A 20,767-nucleotide genomic window follows, 5' to 3' on the forward strand; every position below is an offset into this window, starting at 1 on the left:
CTTCACCCATGGCAGTGCAAGTTGCCTGCCTGTAAGGTAATGGTGGTAGTGATAATAGCCATAAATGAGTGTAATGCGATTAGATGTCAGAATGGAGGTAAACAGGACCCCGGACAGAGCCAGCCACTCGAGAGGCGCGCAGGAAAAGGCAGCTGGAAAGCAGGTGCCGGCCCTCTCCGTGCAAGGCAGGGAGGAAGGGGAAACTGAGGCCCGGCGCCCCCCGCGCGGCGCGGCGCACCAGCCAGCGCGCCCCCGCCCCGCCCCGGCGCCTACTGTGTGCGGCGGGCAGCGGCCGGGCCGGGTCAGGCTGTTCTCAGCGCTCGTCCCCTCCTCCCCCTCCCCCGTCCCCCGCCGGACCTCTCCCACGACCGGGGAGGAAGTGCGAGAAACGGACAGAGAAAAGTTGGGTCGGGCCAGCGCCGCCGCGCTCCCCATCGCCGCCCCTGCGGGGCCACGCAGACCCTGGCGCGGGCGGCCCGCGGGACCCAGGCGTCCGGGGCCCGGCGCCCGTGCAGCCCCGCGGCCCGCCGCCGGGTGGGGGAGCTCGGAGAGCCGGGAAAACAACCGCCCAGCCCGCCCCTCGCCAACCCCTTCCCCCGCTACGCCCCTGGCGCGGCGGGCGGAGGCGACTCTTTTATATAATCGCGGGCGGGCAGGTTGGCTGCTTCATTTAGGGACCCGGGAGCCCGGCGGACCCGCGGCGTCCCCGGAAAGCCCGCGCCCGGGTCCCCTCCGCCGCTGCGCAGAGCGCGGCCTCGGGAGGGCCGGCGCCCGGCCCGGGTCCCCGCGCGCTCGCCCCCCGCGCCCCCGCCCCCGCCGCCCGCGCCGCCGCGACCCACGCCCGCGCCGGTCCTCGCAGTGCGCACAGCCCTCCCCGCCCCCGCTGCCATCCTGCCACGCCCCGGGCGTCGGGGGCACAGCCCGCGCCCCCCCGCGCCCGCCCCTGCGCAGAGGCTGGGGGCCTGTTTATCTGGAGGCCCCCACCCCCCCTCCACCCCGGGGGGCCCGCTCCCCCCGCGCCCCGGGGAGCTCTGGGGCCAGATAAGCTGGCAAGCTGGCACGGCGCCGCGCAGCGGGGCGGAGAGGTCAGAGGAGGGGGGGCGCGCCGGGGGCGGGCTGGACCCCCCCCCAACTTGACAAAACCTAATAACAGCCCGGTCTCCCCGGCGCGGCGGGCGAAGCCCCACGGGAGGGCAGAGACGTGGCAAGAGGGGACCTGCCGAGCCTGTTCTGGCCTCCGAGGCCGGGTGGGGGGGGCGGGCTGGGCGTGGGGGGGGGCCGGCGGCTGCGGCACCTTTAAGACAAGGGAGGACCCCTCTTGCCCTCGGAGAAACCAGGAAGGGAGTCGCGAGCATCATACGGGGCTTTGGCTGTACTGTACAGTTACTGTAGGGCAGTGACGCCGCCGCCGCCGCCGGAGCGAGGGAGCGACGAGGGGAGAGCGCGAGAGGCGGAGAGCCGGAGACGCGGACCCCGGAGGCGAGCGGCCGAGGAGCCCAGTCCCAACTCCGGGCCCCGGCCCCTCGCGCCCCGGCCCGGCCCGGCCCCGGCCCGGCCGCGCGAGGTAAGTCAGCGCCCGGCGCGGCCCCCCGCGCGGGGTGCAGGGCGGGGACGGGCCGGGGGCGCTGCGCCCACCTCTGCCCTCTCGGGGAGGGGGATACGGGGAGCCGCCGACGTTCCGCAAGTTTCTGAGGAGGGGGTGGCTGGCAGCTGCCCGGAGGCTGGAGGTGCCCTGGATCCCGGGCGCGGGGAGGGGGCGCCGCCCGGGGAGGGGGGGTTGGGGGCGAAGTGCATGGGCTTGTGCCCCGGCCTCCCCCCCCCCCACTCGAGTGCACGGCTTTTCGGGGATCCCAGGCGCGCGGGGAGCGGGGGAGGGGAAGCGGGGCCGCATTGAGGGTGGGGGAAACCGGCGTGGGGAGATAGGGGGGCGCGTCGCGTGCTAAGTTTGCAGCGAGGCGCTGGGGGTGCTCTCGCCCCCCGGGGGCCTATTCGGTGCTGCGTGCATACGTTGGAGTTGGCCAGGATTGAGCTCCATGGGGGATGGGGGGGAGGGGGCTGAAAAAACAGGGAGGGGGGCTTTGCAAAGGAGGGGGAAGGGGTGGAGTGTCCCGGTGGGCGGGCGCGGCCGCGGGGGCTTCTGGACGTCGTAGTCCCCCCGCCGCTTGCGGCCGGCAGGTGGCAGGCGGCTCGGACTACAAGTCCCAGGGTGCCTCGCGCCGGCGGCCCGCCGCGGTCCGCGGGTAGGGGCGGTGCGGAGGAGGGGCGGTGAGCGGCGGGCCCGCGGGCCAATGGGCGCGGAGCGATCGCGCGGCGCGGCGCGGGGGCGGGCCGAGCCGGCCCGGGGGCGGGGCCTGAAGCCGGGCTCCCCTCGCCGGGGGCCGGTGGCGGTCCCCGGCTTCCGGCTGCGCGGCCCGCGGGCCGGCCCCCTCCCCGCCCCGGGGCCCCTCCCCGCCTGGTTGTGTAACCGTCCCCAGCCCCCCTCCCCTCGGCCCCCCGCCCCGGGGGGGGGTCACCCACCCGGCGCTCCCCGGGGAGGGCGGCGGCCCGAGCGGCCGCGCGGCGCAAGCGAGCCCGGGGATGCGCGGCCTAGTGCAGGCCGGGCCCGGGCGTGGGGGAGGCGGGCGGGCGGACCCAGATCCGGGGTAATTTGCATCGCCCTCCCCCCAGCCCGGGTGGGGATTGGCCGCCGGCGGCGGGGGGTGGCGCGGGGCCAGGCTCACTGCCGCCTCCCGGCCCCTCGGAGGGAGCCAGCCCAGCCGCAGCCGCCGCCACCGCCGCCGCCGGGGCCGGGCCCCCTCGCCGCTGCCCCGGGAAGGAGGTAGGAGCCCCCCGCGCGGGCGGCGCGGCGGGGGCCCGCGGGCCGGGCGGGGGCCGCGCGCCGCGGCCGGGGCGGGGGAGGGGGCCGCTTCCTGCCCCCGCCCGGGCCTGACTCAGCCCTGGGTGGGGGGACCGGCCTGGCCCCTTGCCCCGCCCGCGCGGCCAGGCGGCTCCGGCCCCCGGGGAGGGGGCGGGGAGCACCCCAGTCCTCCCGCCCGCGCCCCCAAAGCGCGTGACCCCGTCTCCTGCGGCCCGGACCCCCCTCCTTCCCCTTGACGCCACCACCACGTGCGAACCCTGAGCCCCGGCAGAGGAGGGGGTGAGCTGGTGGGATCCGGCCCCCCCCCCCGCTCTTCCTCCCTCCCTGGCTTGGGAACCAGCCCCCTCCCCCTGCCGCAGGCCTGGGAACCCGGCAGGGGCCTGAGCCGGGCGCCGGGGCCGGTGCACCCCCAGGCGCAGGCCTTTGCGGGTTCTGGGAGGCTCTGCCCGCGCTGGCTGGCTGCGGGGGAGCTCGGCGGACCGCAGCGAGAGACTGCTGTCCAACCAGGCTGGGGCACCCAGTGGGCGCCCACTAAATGTTTGGGGAATGCAGCCAGCGGTGGAGTGAGCGGCAGGGGGAGGCAGACAACTCCTCTGTCTCCCCCTAGCCGGGCGGCGGAAGTGAGAGGGCTGCTGGTGCCCCTTCCCCGGGCGTGCCCACCTGGTTCACCCATGGGTGGCAGGCTTGGTTTACTCTCCCCCCGCTCCCTGCCAGCTGCCTCCGGGAGCAGGGCCGGCTGGAGAGGGCATCCGGGATTCCATGTCAGCCCCCCCCCAACAACACGGCCAGGGCGTAACCCTGAGTGTGCCGCTCCCACACTGGGGGGGCCTCCGCAGGACCAGCCGATCACTTCCTATTGGCAGAGCTGGTCTTGGGAGAGGTCCGGGGCGCCCAGGCCGGGCCCTGCTGCGGCCCGATGGAGGGCTGCAGGCCGCGGGTTATCTTCCCCTCTGGGGGCCACCCCCCCGCCCCCGGCGAGGCCCCTGGAGCACACCGGGCCTGGCACTTGTCGGCTGGGCTCGGGGCTCTGTTTACCGCCAGCCATCGCTGTGGAGACGGGAGCCTAGGGGAAGGGGGGGCAGGAGCCGGTGACTGGAGGAGCGAAGCCCTGGGATCCGCATGCCTAATGAAGGAAAGAGGAGCCAACGGGGACACTGAAATTTTAATTCGTGGGTCACTTTGGGGGGGTATTTATTATTCAGTTCTGATTGGCTGCGTGGTGACCAGTCAGCACCCTGGCCCGGGCCGGGAGCCACGAAACTCTCAGCACAGGCAGGCCTTAGGAGAAGCAGCACTAGGGTGGCCGCAGGAAGCCCAAGCACCCTCTTCTCCGCGGGGGATACTGAGGCCTGGCATTGCTCAGCCTCCGTCCGGCGGGGCAGGGTCCCGGGGCAGTAGCAAGGGCCTGTGTTTGCTTTTTTTTCCCCTTGCTTTCTCTTCCTTGGGGCCCCCTGACCCGCGGCTGGTCCAGGCCAGTGGCAGCCCCCGATGCCCCCTTTGCCCTGCGAGGGAGCCCAGCGGGGGGCTTGCGGCAACCCTCCGAGCGGGTGCCCAGCACGTGCCGGTGCTGGGCAGGGGAGACCGAGGCCTGGGGGGACGCAGAGAGCAGCCCAAGGTCACCTAGCTGGAGCTGGGTCTGACCATCGTGGTCCTGCCTCTCGGCTCAGGATGAGGCCCGGGTGTCCTTCCTCTCTGCTGAGGGACGGCAACCCACCGTCTTCCAGAGAGCCTGGGGGTTGAGAGCGGGCACCTGTAGGCCAAGGGGAGCTTTCCTGGGGCTCCTGAAACCCTTTGCCCAAAGAGGCCAGGGAGGCTCAGAGAGGGCCAGCAAGGTGCCCAAGGTCACACAGCACCGGCCGCGTGCGCTCGCCTCCCAGCCTTCTGTGGCAGGCACTTTTATGGCTTGCCAGTGCCTTTCCCACCCCCCTCCGCGCCACAGTCCCGCACCTTGGCCCCTGGAGACGGGCAGGGCTCTGGGTTTTATGACCCATTTTACCCAAGATGACCGAGGTCACCTCGCAAAAGCCACGTCTCAGGGCCAGCCCCTGTGCAGCAGAGCTGGCCCGACGTCTGCCGGGGTTCCGACTGACGGCCCCCTGGCTATTGCATGACTTCGGACAAGCCCCTGGGCCTTTGGGGGTCTGGGTGTCCCCCTAGGTAAATTGGGGCTTATAGGGTCCCCGGTGGGTGGTGCCTGCAGATCCACCTGTGTTCTCGTTCCTTCCCCCTGCTCTTGGACAGAGCACCTGGGTCAGCTCGGGGCACAACCAGGATTCTGCGGGAGTATGTGGCCGGTCGAGCCACTTGAGACACGCGGCACCCCCCACCTGTCACCTGGCGCTCCAGGCACCTGAAGGAGCATAAACTGCCCTGCAACAGCCCTGGGCGGTGGGGCCAGAGGAACAGGCTTGGGTGGGGGCCAGTGTGGTCCAGTCGCGGCCCGGCCCTCACCTCCACCTGGGGTTTACCTGGGGAGGTCACTACCCCTCTGTCAACCTGTCTTGCTGCCAGCCCGAATCTGTGGTCCTGAGGGTTTAGCCCGGGGTTCCCCAGGAGCCTGTGCAGGGTCCCTGGCGTGCGGGGTCAGGGCCCGGGCGAACCCCTCCTGCATCCCTCTCCTGGTGACCAGGGGTCAGCCGACTCCAGTCCTGCCCCAGGCTCCCTGTGTGACCTCAGGCAAACCTCTCCCTTCCCTGGGCTATCACAAGGCAGCTCTGAGGGGGCGTGGGAATAAGCTGTCCTCGGCCCCAAGGCCCCCCCGGGGTAGGGGGTTTAGTGCCTTGCTGGTGCCTGGGGGCAGCGTGGAGGAGGGGGCACGGAGCCACAGTACAGAGCCAGGGGGCTTGTGTTCCCGGTCAGCTCTGCGGTGTGACCCTGGGCCAGTCACTTCCCTGCTCTGAGCTTCACTTTCCTGACCCATAAGGTGGGGCAATGACAGACCCCGTGAGGCTTGATGTGGAGATGGTCATGATCAGCCCCTGGACCCCGACCCCCAGCCTGTTGAGGAGCAGCCCTTGCCCTCGGGCCCCAAGGCCTGAGTCAGGAGCACCAAAGCGGGAAAGATGCCCTGCGGAGAATCCGGCGCTTGTGAGGAGCGTGGCCAAAGGACCAGCCCCTCCATCTGTCCCCCCAGCAGGCTGTGAACGGCCACTCAGTGGAAGTGTCCCCACCCACGCCTTTCTGGTTTAACTGGAAAACAAGGTCCCGTCCCACCTCCCGTCAGGATGTGTTTGATGGCGGGTTTGCGGGCACAGGACACGAGCTTCCCGTGTCTGGGGCTCCCAGGCTGAGCCCTCCACCTGCCCGGGCTGGGGGCGGGGCGGGGGCGGAGCGGTGCAGGTACCTCCCGGTAACTAGCAGGCCTGGGGGAGGGAGGGAGAGGTCTGGAGGTAGAGGGGAGTACAGCTTCTGGAGGCCACGCAGGCCTCTCCTGGGCATTTCGTACCAGCAGGTGCAGCCCGAGCAAGGGTGGGATAGGCAGTGACGGGATTCTGGGATTCTGCGAAGCCTGGCTTTGCTTACTCCGGGTGATGGGAAGCTCATTCCTTCTAACTCACCACGAATGGCTTCGGTCTTCCCGGGGCTTCCTCTTGGAACCCGGTACTGGGGTCAGGGCTGTCACTTCCTGAGCCGTGCCGGCTTGAGCGTGGGAATAGGGCGAGCGTCAGCCCCACCCGTGAGTGGGGGGTCAGGTGGGGTCCCCTTGACCTCCTCGGCGCCCCTCCCCCCGCACACACTTCCCACTGGGCCCGCAGCCTTCCTGCCTCTGGCCCTTTAAGGGCTGGGCAGGAAGCCCCTCCCCATTTAGGGCAATAAATGGACACAGAAAATGGCCGAGGGCCCGTGTGCTGGTGCCGGCCTGCAGGGAGGCCCAGGAGGACAGGCGGGCGGCAGCCGGGCCACGCCGGGCCGCTGGTGCCCCCCACTCCCTAATCGGGACACTGCATTCCTGTCCCATTAAACCCCAGCCCGGGGACCGGGCCAGGCAGGGATTGGCACCAGGTCAGGGCGGGGTTACCCGTTGGGACCAACCTTGCAACACAGGCCGCTGGCCTGGGAGGGGGTGGGGGCGGCTGGGCGTGGGCCTGGCAGCCGCACCTGGGCACCAGCCTTGCTGGGCGACCTTGGGCCGGCCACCCGCCCTCTCTGGGCCCGGTTTTCCCCGCCAGGTGACGGCTCCTCTGCCCTGGCTTCCACCTGCCCCCCACGCCCCCTCTCCCTTGACACACAGTAGGTGGGGACGGGCCGACTCCTGCACTAAGGCTCAGAGGTCAAGGTCAAGGCCGCCCATCCACGAGGGGAGGGTCACTAAACAGCCTCACTGGGCCTCTGGGGCCCGGGCCCGGCACACAGTAGGTCCTCAGGCAGCGCCCAGTGGGCGAGAGCGGGCCCCGGAGCCACTGTCCTGCCCCCCGAGGCCAGTGAGGCACCGAGCCATGCCTCCCGCCCCGGGTCCAGCGCGTGGCAGCGGGAGAGCGGGGACTCGGGCCCCGGCTGCTGTGCGTGGCACACAGTAGGTGCTAGAGGTCCCTCTGGTTTCCCGGCATCCTCTCCGTGGGTGGGGGACGGAGGGCGCTAACGCCGCATCAGCTGCCCCCCAGCACTCCCCCGGGAAGGCCTCGGGTGCCAGTTACCTGCCCACCTGGTGCTGGCGGCCCCCTCTCCTTCCCGAGGAGGGCGGGGAGGGGGAGGAGGCCGCCCCAGCCTCACCTTGCGCCTGACCTTGGGAAGCCCAGTGGAGGCAGCCTCCTTCCCTGTCCCTCTCCTGGGCGCCCACCTCCAGGCCTCGGCAGGGTGGCCATTCCCCGGGCTCAGGATGCCCCTCCCACAGGCCCGGGGTCCCTCCCAGGTGACACCTGCTACTCCTGGGACCCGGGGAAGGTGCTCCCGACCTCACCCCGAGGCCCCGGTGCTTGAGCGGCAGCAGCTCAGGCCCGAGGGTCAGCCCCAGCCCGGCCGCCCGTCTGCTGTGTGACCTTGCCCGGGTGTCCTCACTGCTCTGAGCCTCTCCTCGTCTGCGGAGCCCAGGGCTTAGGGCTTCCAGCAGGAGGGATGAAGTAAAGGTGCCCAGTTAGTTCCTGAACCGTCCAGGGCACAGGGGAGGCCCCCAGGAGGGTGGAAACCGACCAGCCTGGGTAACTGCCGCCTGGGAAAAAGTGCAGCAAACGACCCTGGGGTAGATGGGAGGTGGGACCGGAGCCCGCCAGCCGGGTGGGCGGGGCCGGGTGTGGGCGCTCCAGCGCCTTGCTCTGTGGTCTTCGGTTCATCCGGTTTGCTGTGCCCCTACTGTGCGCCCGCAGCAGTGGGGGGGCGGGGACACAGAGGGAAGGGGTGCCCCACCTCTAGCCCGGGAGGAGCCTGCTGAGGCCTGCCCCTCGGCCGCCGAGTCAGCACCCAGCACCCCGGAAATCCCACGGAGGCGAGCGCGGGGGCGGAGCTCTGATGAAAGACGGCCCGGTGGGTGTGGGCCCGAGCCCTGGGGACCCTGGCCGCCCTGGGTGGGGACCCGGCCGGCGTGGGGGTGGGGCTTTCTGGAAGAGAGACGTTTGACTGGATCGTCGTCACCCAGGAAACCGCGTGGTGTGGGGGCACCTACTGGGTGCCGGAGCGCAGGAAGCCACGGGCTCCCCTGGTGCAGAGATGCGGTGGCGCACAGTGGGTGCTCAGCACACGCCCGCGTTTGCCGCGGGGAGCCCGCCTGACCCTCCGAGGGGGCTCAGCTGTCTTCCTCTGGCGTCCGGCTCGGCCTTCTGCCTCCTCGTTGGAGGGAGGGCCCCGGAGGCCGGGTGGGGGCAGCGGCCAGGGCGTGGCGGGCAGGTGGCCTGTGTTCCTGGAGAGAGGGTGTGGGCCAGGTGTCTGCAGAGTTTAGTCTCCAGGGTGAGGGATGAGGGGAGATGGGAGGCCAGATCCTGAGGGTCGGGCTGGCCGGGCCCTGGCTGGGATCCCAGGTGTGTTCTCTTTTGGTGGGGGTCGCGCTGCTGGCCCGGGGGTTTCTTTGGCTGGCATCGGTCTTCCCAGGCCTGGCCCTTTGGGGGACGATCCCTGACTGTTACGTAGGGAAGGAGCAGCTCTGGGACCCGGTGCAGCAGGCTCCGCAGCCGCTGGAGACCCTGACCTGGGCTCTGTCCAGTGCCCCGCGCCCGGTCCGAGGCCCACGCTTGCTGCTCCCCAGCCGGGTGGCTTCCAGCGGCCTAGGGCCTGGGCATCTTCGCACACGAAGTAGGGCTGTGCCAGCCCCTTGCCCGGCGGGCCCAGTGCCCGTGGGAAGACGGGGGTGGAGCGGCCGTGGAGGGGGCTGGTGAATCATCTGAACCATTTCGGGGCCCCTGGAGACATCCCAGGGCCCGAGGGGACGCTGGGCCACCTGGGGGGGCCATCTTGAGGCATCGGTGGCCTGGATCAGAAGGGGGTGAGGAGGGCCGAGGCCAGTCTGATCCGGAGCCCATCTGCCCACTCGCTCCCTGGGGCCTGGGGCCAGACAGCAGATGGTGGCAGGGGGTGGAAGCCGCCAGAGGGGCTCCTCCGAGGCTGAGCCTCATATGGGGTCAGCCCCCCGTCCTCCTGCTCCCAGCAGCCACCTCTGAGCCTCCCCCACCCCCACCACGCGCTGGCGGAACAGAGGGGGGAACCGAGCAGCTGGTGTGGTCAGCGGGAAAGAGGGCGGGCCGCAGAGAGGCGTCCTGGGAAGTGTAGTGCCTGCCTGAGCGGCCACACAAAGGCGTCTGTGTCAACCCAGGGCCTGGACCCTGTTCCCAGGGCGGCCCAGGGTTGGGACGGTCCTGCCCTGGCCTTGGGTCCGGCCGGACCAACCCCGGGGTCCCGTGCCAGGCTGGCCCACTCCCGGCGGCGACGGGGATCTGGGTCCCAGCTGCGTCGGGCGGCTCCGCTTGGGAGGCTCAGGCTCCTGAGGTCCCTGGGGGGCCAAGGAAGGCACATTTTCGCGCCTCTCCCGGGACAGGTCCAGGGGCACTGTCCCCGAGAGCTGACCAGTTAGAGGAATGTGGGTTGTGTTGGGTGGCTTGGGGCAGCCGGGGGCTCCCCAGAGAGGGTGGAGGGGTGGGGACAGGAGCCAGAGGGTTGCACAAGCGCCCGAGTGGGTGGATGAGTCACAGCCCAGGGGAAGGCGGAAAAAAGGAATGGGGGAGAGAGGGGCAGGACCGAGTGGGCCGCCCCCCCCACGGCCAGCTCTTCCAAAGGTCTCTGTCCACTTGACAGATGGGGAGACTGAGGCCCTGGGCTGGGCAGCAGTGGCCAGGGTGGCCAAGAGTTGGGGAGGGGCTGGGTGGGCGTGAGGCGGATGGGAAGCCGTGGCCCCCTGCTCCTCCTTTGGGGGTTCAGTCTGGGTGGGCAGGGAAAAGGAGCGCCAGGCACTTCGCTGCTGCTCGCCGCCAGGCCAGACCCACGTCCCGGGGGTCCTGGGGGCTCCACGGGGCAGGAGGGGTGGTGGTGCCGCCGCTGGCTCCCCCTCCAGGGCACGCCCACAGCCTGCTGACCCCGGCCTGGTCTCCGGGTCTCGGCCGCTCCCTTTCCCTCTGCCCCAGAGCCCCTCGAGGACCGGGCCTCGCTGGGAGGCAGGAGCGAGGGGCGGGGAGGCCCAGGGGCGGGGGGGGGGGCGGTTGGCGCTGACCCTCAGGTCCTACACCCTGTTGGGCTGCAGCTGCGGGGCCGCGGGCACCGCTCTCCCTGCTGGTCCTGGTCTCCCACCTCCACGGCGGAGACGGGGTGCCCGCGGGCTGCTGGGGGCTCGGGCCTGACGGCGCACAGGGGGTGCCTTGCGTCACGGCCTCCGGGAGGGGGTGCGGGCAGAAGCCAGTGCTCAGGTTCCTTAGGAAGCGAGTCGAGCGAGGCCTGGCCCGAGCACCTGCGTGGGCTCCGGTACCGCCTCCCACCATCCCTTGCACGGCCCGGGTGGAGGGGAGGGTGCCCGGTCCGTGAGAGGCGGGACCGGCTGGGGAGGGCTTCCCTCCGGGCCGCCGCCCGGCCCCGCAGCCTCACGAGCACCCCCCCCTCCCCGGCGCTGCAGGTCTCGGCGCGGAAGATGGCCGGCGGCGTGGACGGCCCCATCGGGATCCCGTTCCCTGACCACAGCAGCGACATCCTGAGCGGGCTCAACGAGCAGCGGACGCAGGGCCTGCTGTGCGACGTGGTGATCCTGGTGGAGGGCCGCGAGTTCCCCACGCACCGCTCCGTGCTGGCGGCCTGCAGCCAGTACTTCAAGAAGCTGTTCACGTCGGGCGCCGTGGTGGACCAGCAGAACGTGTACGAGATCGACTTCGTCAGCGCCGAGGCGCTCACGGCCCTCATGGACTTCGCCTACACGGCCACGCTCACCGTCAGCACGGCCAACGTGGGCGACATCCTGAGCGCCGCCCGCCTGCTCGAGATCCCCGCCGTGAGCCACGTGTGCGCCGACCTCCTCGACCGGCAGATCCTGGCGGCCGACGCGGGCGCCGACGCCGGGCAGCTGGACCTCGTGGATCAGACCGACCAGCGGAACCTGCTCCGGGCCAAGGAGTACCTCGAGTTCTTCCAGAGCAACCCCATGAACAGCCTGCCCCCCGCCGCCGCCGCCGCCTTCCCCTGGTCCGCCTTCGGCGCGTCCGACGACGACCTGGACGCCACCAAGGAGGCCGTGGCCGCGGCCGTGGCCGCCGTGGCCGCCGGCGACTGCAACGGCTTGGACTTCTACGGGCCGGGACCGCCGGCCGATCGGCCCTCGGCCGGGGACGGGGACGAGGGCGACAGCAACCCGGGTCTGTGGCCGGAGCGGGACGAGGACGCCCCTGCCGGGGGCCTCTTCCCGCCCCCCGTGGCCCCGCCGGCCGCCGCCACGCAGAACGGCCACTACGGCCGGGCCGGGGAGGAGGAGGCGGCCTCGCTGTCCGAGGCGGCCCCTGAGCCAGGCGACTCTCCGGGCTTCCTCTCAGGCGCGGCCGAGGACGGGGACGGGGACGGGCCCGACGCGGACGGGCTGGCGGCCAGCACGCTGCTGCAGCAGATGATGTCGTCGGTGGGCCGGGCGGGGGCGGCGGCGGCGGGGGACAGCGACGAGGAGTCGCGGGCGGACGACAAGGGCGTCGTGGACTACTACCTGAAGTATTTCAGCGGCGCCCACGACGGGGATGTGTACCCGGCCTGGTCGCAGAAGGTGGAAAAGAAGATCCGGGCCAAGGCTTTCCAGAAGTGCCCCATCTGCGAGAAGGTCATCCAGGGCGCCGGCAAGCTGCCGCGGCACATCCGGACCCACACCGGGGAGAAGCCGTACGAGTGCAACATCTGCAAGGTCCGCTTCACCAGGTGAGCCGGCGGGGCCGCGGCGGGGCGGCGGGTGTCGGGGGGCGGCCGGGGGCAGCGGGGGGCAGAGGGGGAGCCACGGGCAGGGGGGTGGCCAGGTCGTGGGCTGAGACCGCAGCCACGTGTGCACCCCCCACCCACCCACCCCGCACATGTAGGACCCACGCGGGAAGAATGCTGCGTCCTCCGTTTCGGGACCCTGCCTGCCCAGCCCCCCTGGGGAGCAGCCTTCGGGTGGGGGGAGCGTGCAGGCTGCGGGCCCGACCCCGGGAGGCGGGAGGGAAGGGCCCAGCGAGAGTCGCTCGTCTTTTCCCCGGGGGGTTCTTGTCGTGGGGCCTGGAGTGGGTGTTTGCCTGGGGAGAGGGTGGCTGCCCCGTAGGGCTCAGGGCGCTGTGCTCTCTCCTGGAGGCCGCCGCGGGCCCCGGGGACTCGCTCTACGGGCCGTTTGTGGAGCACCTGCTGGGGGCCGGGGCCCTGTTCTAGGCACCAGGGACCCAGAAGGGGGGAGATGCGCTCGCATCCCCATGGGGGGCGATGGGGCATGCGGGAGATAAAACCACAGCACTGATAACGAGTCGGCAGGGGCAAAGGGAGCAGAGGACAGGGGCGCGGCGGCAGGGGAATGGCAGAGTGAACGGCCGCTGCAAAAGCCCTGAGGCCAGTAGAGCGCGGAGGGTCGCCGCAGCCCGCGGAGCCACTGGGCAGGAGGAATTGGAGGCCAGGCTGGGGGAATCTGTGATCGGATCTTCAGAGTCCAGGGCTGGCTGGCCGGGCCTCGTGGGCCAGCCCAGTGGGGGTGGGGGGCTGGCGTGCAGGGGCCTGGCCAGGCTGGGTGACTCAGCATCACCCCCTACCCCCACCCGCCCTGGGGTTCCCCCAGCCACGCCCACCCAAGCTGAAGAAAGAGGCCATTGTCCCGGCTTCCCGGCCCTGCCCCGTGGGGACAGGACCTAGGGGCTGACCCCTGGCCCCCTCCCCAGCCGGCCAGGAGGAGAGGCTGTGGCCCAGACCACAGGGCCCAGGAGCCCTAGCAGGGGCGAAGGCTGCCCTGGGGACATAGGCAGTCTGGTCAGTGGCCCAGCTCCCATCTGCAGGTGAGGTTGGGGTGCTGGTGGTCTTGGGGCCACCCTCTTCCTCCACGCAGGAGTCCTCGGGGCTGTGGGTCTGGGAGGGCCAGCCTGGTGGAGGCCCAGCAAGCCAGCGTCTGGAGAGGGGCAGGCTGAGCAGAGGCCCGGACCCCCCCCCAGCACCCCTAACCACAGTCTGGGGTTCCTTCTGACCTGGTGTCCTTATGGTCCCCCTGCTCTGACGCGGGCTGATCCTGTTTACCAGTCAGGGAGACTGAGGCACGGGGAGGGCCACTGGGCTGGGCCTCTTCCCCGTGCACCCACCTGGCTCCACTTTGCCCCCAACTCAGGGGCCCCAGCCCCCACGCCTTCCTCCAGGCCAGGGAGCCCAGGGGCCCCTCTGAGTCACACTAGAGAGTTGAGTAAGCGGGGCCTGTGGCAGCCGGGGCTATAATTACCCGGACAGGGCTTGGGGTGACGAAACAGGCTGCTTCCACCCCCACCCCAGCACCATGCGGCCCCTGGCCCGCTGTGCAGCTTGGGGCAGGGCACTTGCCCTCTCTGAGCCTCACCTGGGGAGATCTCTGCACGGTGCTGAGTCCCCGCTGTGCCCGCCGGACCTGCCCCCCTGCTGGACGAGCACGTTAGTGCCCTCGGAGGGGTGCAGGGAGGGCGCTCCTGGCAGTCGCATCCCCTCGCTGCCGACTGACCCGCTCAGTCCAGGGAACGATGAGTTCACTGCGGCCTGAGTTCTGTTGACTCACGTGGGAGTAATAAGGCTGGAGGACGAGCAGGGGTGTGGCCGCCGAGGGCGGCCTTGGCCCTCAGAGCAGTAGGGGCCACAAAAGGGTTAGAGCAAGTAAGGACAGCAGCTCTGTGGGTGATGCCGGAGGGAGGGACCCGGGGCTAGAAGAGCCTGGGGAGACCAAACCTTTGCCTGAGGGCCGGGAAAGGCTTCCTGGAGGAGGAGGGCATTTGAGATGGGGCTTTGAAGGATGAATAGGAGTTTGCCAGGCCTGGCACTGACCAGGCTGGTGTGTGTGGGAAGTGAGCGGCCCGGGGTGCTCAGACGTGGGACGCAAGAAGCTGCAGCGAGGAATGAGTCAGACGCTGCCGGGGCTCCAGTGACCGGGTCTCTGCCCTGCCCCGTGGGTCCAGGCAGGAGTCCTCTCCCCGTGACTACAGACCCAACACGGTGCCACAAAGCACCCCGCGGGGCACTTGTTGATTTTGCACTTTCTGATAGCCACGTTTTTAAAAAAGTACAAGGAACACGTGAAAATAACGTGAATCACGTGAGTTATAGCCTTTGTGTTAACGGTTAACGCGTAACTAGTGCGTGTATTTCCCGTCACGCTAAGTGAATGGGGGTTCTGGGGTCTGGGTGCCTCCTGCGCTCCTGGCGCCTCAGGTGGGGCGTGCCACGTGTCAGGGCCCGGGGGCCACGTGTGAGCACGCGCTGCCGGATGGGACAGAGCAGCACCTGTGCCGTGGTCGCCTGAGGCCCATAGGCAGAGCTGGGGTGACAGAGCCAGGACCTGCTGTTCCCTGTGGGGCAGGATGGGCGGGGAGGGGGTCCTGGGGTCACCCAGACCCTGCTGTCTTGGGGCTCATGGTCCAGTCCGGAGGACAGATGAGGAACTAGGAACTCGGTTCGCCAAGGAGCATCAGGCGGTGGTGGCAGGAGGGCCATGGGGCGGGGGTGGCTGTCGCGGGTGGGAGGGCTCTCTGAGGAAGTGACAGTTGAGCTGGGATTCAGATGTGAGGATCTGGGAAGAAAGTGCTCTGGGCGGCGGCGGGAACAGCCTGTGCAAAGGCCCTGAGGTAGGCGTGTGCTTAGCGAGCTGCGGGGACAGCCAGGAAGCCGGTGCAGCCAGAGCAGAGAGGGGCACAGGTGCTGTGGTCTTGGCAGGGACGGGGGCCAGGGGGTGGAGGCCGGCCCCTCGGTGTTAGGAACCAGGGCCGCTGGTGCCCCCGCGTTACCACACAGCCCGGCACCCCAACTCGTGCCCGGTCGTATTTCGCGGCGCCTGGAGCGGGTCCGGGGATGCTCCTCGCAGACGCTCCGTGACCTTCCTCCTCCGATGGAGGCGCCGTGGGCCCCGCGCCCCCCTGCCCCCCGGTGCCCCAGGGCGGGGTCGCTCCCGGGGCGGCGCCCGCTGACCCTCGCCCCGTCCGCAGGCAGGACAAGCTGAAAGTGCACATGAGGAAGCACACGGGCGAGAAGCCGTACCTGTGCCAGCAGTGCGGGGCGGCCTTCGCGCACAACTACGACCTGAAGAACCACATGCGTGTGCACACCGGCCTGCGCCCCTACCAGTGCGACAGCTGCTGCAAGACCTTCGTCCGCTCCGACCACCTGCACAGACACCTCAAGAAGGACGGCTGCAACGGCGTCCCCTCGCGCCGCGGCCGCAAGCCCCGCGTGCGGGGCGGGGGGCTCGGGGGGCCCGACCCGTCCCCCTCCCCGGGCGCCGCCGCCCCGCCCGGCGCCCCGGCCCCGCCCGGCTCCCCCGACGCCCCGCGCAACGGCCGGGAGAAGCACTTTAAGGACGAGGAGGAGGACGAGGAGGAGGCCCCCGACGGCCTGAGCAGGGTGAATGTAGCGGGCGCCGGCGGAGGGGGGGGCGATGGGGGCGCCGGGGCCCCCGCCGAGGGCAGCTTCGCGGCCGGACTTGCCTGAAAACCAAAAAGAGAAAACAGAAACCCGAGAGAGAGAGAGAGAGAGAGACAGAGAGAGAGAGAGAGAGAGAGAGAGAGAGAATCACCCACCACCCCCCCAAAAAACACAAAAAAAGAAAATCTATCTATATACAGATATCTATATCTATATATATATATACAGATATATATATATGAAGCGTCACAGAATCTAGGGTAGTGCTTTTCTCAGAGTTTTCTCCTTCATGATGTTCTCTCCCTCCACGGGGACCCTCGCCCCCGCTCCGGCTCCCCGTCCCCCCCACCCCGTCGATGGCTTTCGGGGCTCGGTTTGGGGTTTTTGTGGGACACAGGGATTCGGACGCCCCCGCCCCCCGGGACAACCCTGGCGCAGCGTCCGGGGTCCCCTCTGAGGCCTGGTCAGGGCCCCGGGCCCCAGGTGGGGGTGAGGGTGGCCGCGGGGGGCGCTGGGGAGCGGGGCGGGCTTTTGTTTTCATCCCCTCGCTGGTTTCTACGAGTCTTTCAGACAGGACCTTAAATGATCTCTGTCCACTGTGAGTGGACGTTAAAATGCACCCCGTCCCCACCCCCACCCTCCTTCCTCAGGGCACTTACTAAGTGGGGGTCCCCCCCCACCGATCTCCCCGACGGCCTCCCCGCCTCCCGTTCCTGCCTGTGGTCCTCTGTGTCTCCTGGCCGCTGTGACACAAATCTATTTATTTCCAGGCCTGGAGAGAGGGGAGCTGGTGGGGGGGGTCGCCACGGCGGCTCCAGGGGGCTCCCGCCGCCTCCCTTCACGGCACTTACACCCCGGCGGGCCCCCCACCCCGACCCCACCCCGGACCGCCGCTCAGGGCGCCCCGCCACCCCGGCTGCGCTTCCCGACCCAGGCCGCCCAGACCCCACGAGATGTTTGGAGATTCAAAACTGTTTTGTCTTCACCGCCCGCCCGCCCCCAGCCCTCTCCCGAGTTTTTAAAGCACTTTTTAGATTTTTTTTTCCTCCTTAAAAAAAAAACAAACAAACAAAATTTATATATAGATATATATAGATATATATATATAAAATATACTTTCCTCAGAGGAGCAGGCGACAGTGTGGGGTGGACGAGCCCAGAGCAGAGGGAGCCCAGGGTCTCACGGTGGCAGGGAGGAGGGGAGAGAGTCCAGAAGTTCCAGTGTCACAAAAGCAATAAAAACAAGATTTTACAAAACGAAAGGAAAAAACAAAAAAAAACAAAAAACAAACAAAAAAAAAAGGAAAAAAAAAAGACAACCAACCACAAATAGAAGTCTTGGCACTTTGTAACAGAACGGGTACTACACTTTATCTTAATTCTTAATTTAAAAACATGTTTACAAGTTGCAACCAACTTCTATGAAAAGTCGAAAAGACAAAAAAAAACAAAAATAAAAGAGAGAGAGCGAGCGAGAGAGAGCGAGCGAGCGAGAGAGCAAATTCCTAAAAGTCAATTTATTTTTGTACAAAATAATAAAAAAAAAAACCCACCACAGATGCAGAATCCACTTCTGTTCCCCGAGGTGAGGCGGGGTCAGGAAGGCACGGGCCGAGGTCCCCGGGCTCCTCTCTCGGGGCTTCGCCGCGGGGGGCTTGCCTTGCAGGCAGGACCGCCGGGTTTTTGTGTTTCTGCCGTGTCCCCCCACCCCCACCCCCACCCCGTCCCCTTTTTGGTTCTGATTCTGAGAAGTCTCATCACCCGCCAGCCATACGATGGCCGCCCGTGTCCGCGGGGACCCTCCTTACTGACTCCCCAGCTCAGGGACGGACCGAGAGAGGGCTGGCCTTCCGACCAGCCGGAGCAACCCCCCCACTTTGGGGCTCCCCCTCAGCATGGCTGCCCCCCCCCCCCCCCCCCGCCGCCGTGGCCGCCAAGGAGCCGCCATCTAGGACATGCCATCCCCGTCGAGGTGGGTGACGGGGCCCCACCTCCAGGGCCTTACATCCCCCAGGCACCCCTCTTTTTATTCAAAGGCACTGACTGTAATCTGGGGGCCGGCACCCGCCTCCCCCCAGCCTCTGGCCCCCCAAAAGGCCCGGTATCGACCGAGCCACAGGCCACGGACGGGGGCCAGGGCTGGGGGGACCGTGTCGCCAGAGGCCAGGGCACCCTCACCCCGACGCCCTCTCGCATATGCAATGCCTAGCGTGGGACCCTGTAAATAGACGCTCTGCCAAGCCGAGACCCTCCCCCATCAAAGCCCAAGGTGAGGGGTGCCCCTGCCCCCCCTCCAGCTGCTGGTCCATCTCCCCGCACCCCTTGGCTCTGTGACAGACCCCGTCTTCTCGTCTTTTCTTTCTTTCTTTTTTTTTTTTTAAAGGGAAGCTTTTTAAGAAGGCAACTTTCATCATTGTTTCTACAGGATAGTTTTCGTGCCCCACCCCACCCCCCGGGCCCATCAGCCCCCCAAATGTCTCAGGACCCCCCCTCCTGAGGGGGGTGGCAGGGGAGCCCAGGGCCGGGTGGCCTCGCTCTTTCGGAGAACCATCTGTGGAGGCCAAGCAGGGAGCTCAAGCGCCCAGGCCAGGGACCCCCGCCCCCACCCCGGCCAAGAGGTTCCCTGAGGGCGCGGCCCTCTCCCCCTGCCCTACCCCATACACCCCCCTCGCAATAAAACCAACTGAAAAATCACAGCTGTCGTCCTGGCCAGTGGGGGCGACTGGATTGGGGGATCGAGGCCTCTGGGACTATGGCGGGGGAAGGGCTGAACCCCCCCCGCCGAGCACACTTTTAACACAGACTTCCTCGGGAATTGCACTAAACCCCTGCCCCTAGCTCTGAGCTCAGCTTCTGACAGCCCTGCCCACCCACTCCGCCTTAACCCCTCTCCTGCTGCCCGCCAGCCCGTCCTAGGGGCCGCAGCGTCTGCATGGGCCCAGCGCCGGGACCCCAGCCCCCCAACTCTGCGCAATCACATACTGTATATAGACGTGAATCGATTTTATTTTTATTCTTTAAATTAAGGTCGTGATAAAGTGTTGCCAAAGATACTGCTGAATTCTCGCGTTTCAGGAAACAAACAAACAAAAAAAAAAATATTTGAGGGGGAACGTGCTGACTGGTCAGAAAGGACACAGCAAAACGTTTTTTTGTTTGGTTGTTTGGGGTTTTTTTTGTGTTTTCTTTTTTTGGGGTGTTTTTTTTTTTTTTTAAACTGCCTGGTACAAAAAAAAAAAAAAGAAAAGAAAAACAAAGCGAAATTGTTATTTCCATCATCTTGGTGAAGTTGCGTGGATGTGTGTTGTGCGCGCGTGTGCAAGAGTGAGGTCCCGGCCTGGGGTTCCGGGTGGGGGCTCCGGGGGAGGGGGCACTCCGGGGGCAGCCCCCACCCAGAGCCGTCCACCGGCCTGCGGGACCTGGGAGAGAGAGAGGTGAACACCCTTGCTACTGCTCCCTGCCTAGCCTCCCCCACCCCAACCCTGCCCCCGCCTTTTGAGATTAAGAAAAAAAAAAAAAGGCAAAAAAACAAAAAACAAAAAAAAAACCTTAAAACCCAGTGAATGTAAAGTGCCGGAGCAGGCCTAGCCTGGCGCGGGTGTGGGCCTGCGCCCAGCCGGGCTCCAGCAGGCCGAACCAAAGTCTGCCCGCCTTGGGTGGCTTGCCCGGGAGACCCCATGTGGCATCTCATCCCGTTTCCGTTTGTATATGGCTGTCCCTTTGCTTCCTTCTGGGGAGGGGGGGGCCCCCAGCCCCTTCCAGGGCCTTCTGGGGAGTCTTTGCCTGAGACCCATCGACCGTGGCGGGAGTGCGGGAGGGGCAGTGTCGGACAAGTGGCACGCGGTGGTCCCACCGAGGCAGGGGCTGGGGCCGGGGTGGGGGTGGGGGGGCGGCCCCCCCCAGGACCAAGGCAGTCCAGGCAGCCAGGATTGTAGGAGGCCAGACAGAGTGAAAGGAAAAGCAGGACAAAAAATTTAAAACCCATAAAAAAAAAAAAAAAAAAAAAAAAAAGCAAAAATCCTATTTTTTGAGAAAGAAAGATATTTATATTTGCAGTTTTATTTTAAAAAGTTATTTAAGCTGAGGAAGCAGCCTTCCTGGAGGGGCGGCTGGCGCAGGACGGGTCCGGGCCTGGGGGCTCAGGCGCCCCGGGAGCCATAACCTCAGAGTTAAGACTAGCTCGTACTAAATACTTAGATTTACACGGGGGGTGGGCGGGCAGGGCCAGGAGCTGGAGGGGGCCCGGGAGACCCCCGTCCCGGAGCCGGGGCTGCCTGGAGGCCGCGGCCAGGGGTCCTCATACCCAGGTTCCCCCCTGCCCCTCCCAGGCCCAGATACGAGGTGCCTTGGACTTTGGGGGGGCCGGGCCGGTGAAGGGGGGCAGGGGCGGCGCCCGGGGGCACAGAGCACAGAGCAGACATTCCATAGACTGTATCTGAGAGTCTTTATAAAAGTGTGGGAGATTAAAAAAAAAATCAATTGATAAAAATGCACTTTTTGGGGGTGGGGGGGAGAAGCTTTAAAAGTAATAAAAACAAAAACAAAAAGACAAAAGATGAAAAACCAGACAAAAAAATCATTTTTCTTGTACATAAAAAACCACTAAACGCAGCCTGTTACGAACGCTGCTGCCTCATTTGCCTGATTTTGACGTTCCTTGTGTTTTGTTGGGGGGGGAGGCTGGGGGCGGGGACGGAGGGCCTCGGGCCCCTTCACCGAGGGGCGCCCCTCATGCACCCACGACCGCGGGCCCCCCCTGCTCAGCCTGACCCTGCCCGCCGGGGGCCTGGGCCCTGGGGAGCGCCAGCACCGGCAGGCCTGGGGCCCCTGCAGAGGAGGTGACCCACATGCCCGGCTTGGGCAGGTGGCACCAGGAAGGGGCCTGGGGGCGGGCAGGGAGAACTGGCCAGACGGGCTTCTCGGTCACCTCCA

At 67.6% G+C, this 20,767-nt stretch overlaps 2 protein-coding genes across 3 annotated transcripts; both read left to right on the forward strand.

Annotated features, from left to right (window-relative positions):
* The first annotated feature begins 91 nt into the window (after positions 1-91).
* On the forward strand, positions 92-3,653 carry LOC119864613 (basic salivary proline-rich protein 4-like). The gene is made up of 7 exons (XM_038565390.1): positions 92-534; positions 747-1,085; positions 1,384-1,564; positions 2,176-2,240; positions 2,668-2,818; positions 3,217-3,377; positions 3,572-3,653. The coding sequence occupies exons 1-7, from the start codon at positions 92-94 to the stop codon at positions 3,651-3,653; spliced, it is 1,422 nt and encodes a 473-aa protein (XP_038421318.1).
* On the forward strand, positions 1,255-20,458 carry ZBTB7A (zinc finger and BTB domain containing 7A). 2 transcript variants are annotated; one of them, XM_038567773.1, is made up of 3 exons: positions 1,255-1,564; positions 10,881-12,154; positions 15,400-20,458. In XM_038567773.1, exons 2-3 carry the CDS (start codon positions 10,896-10,898, stop codon positions 15,899-15,901), a joined length of 1,761 nt encoding a protein of 586 aa, XP_038423701.1. In that variant the 5' UTR covers positions 1,255-1,564; positions 10,881-10,895; the 3' UTR covers positions 15,902-20,458. The 2 variants fall into 2 exon arrangements, with proteins under 2 accessions (XP_038423701.1, XP_038423700.1); XM_038567772.1 differs by lacking the exon at positions 1,255-1,564 and adding an exon at positions 2,711-2,818.
* Positions 20,459-20,767: the final 309 nt, after the last annotated feature.

Source organism: Canis lupus, chromosome 20, assembly GCF_011100685.1.
Source record: "Canis lupus familiaris isolate Mischka breed German Shepherd chromosome 20, alternate assembly UU_Cfam_GSD_1.0, whole genome shotgun sequence".
NCBI classification, from domain to species: Eukaryota; Metazoa; Chordata; class Mammalia; order Carnivora; family Canidae; genus Canis; species Canis lupus.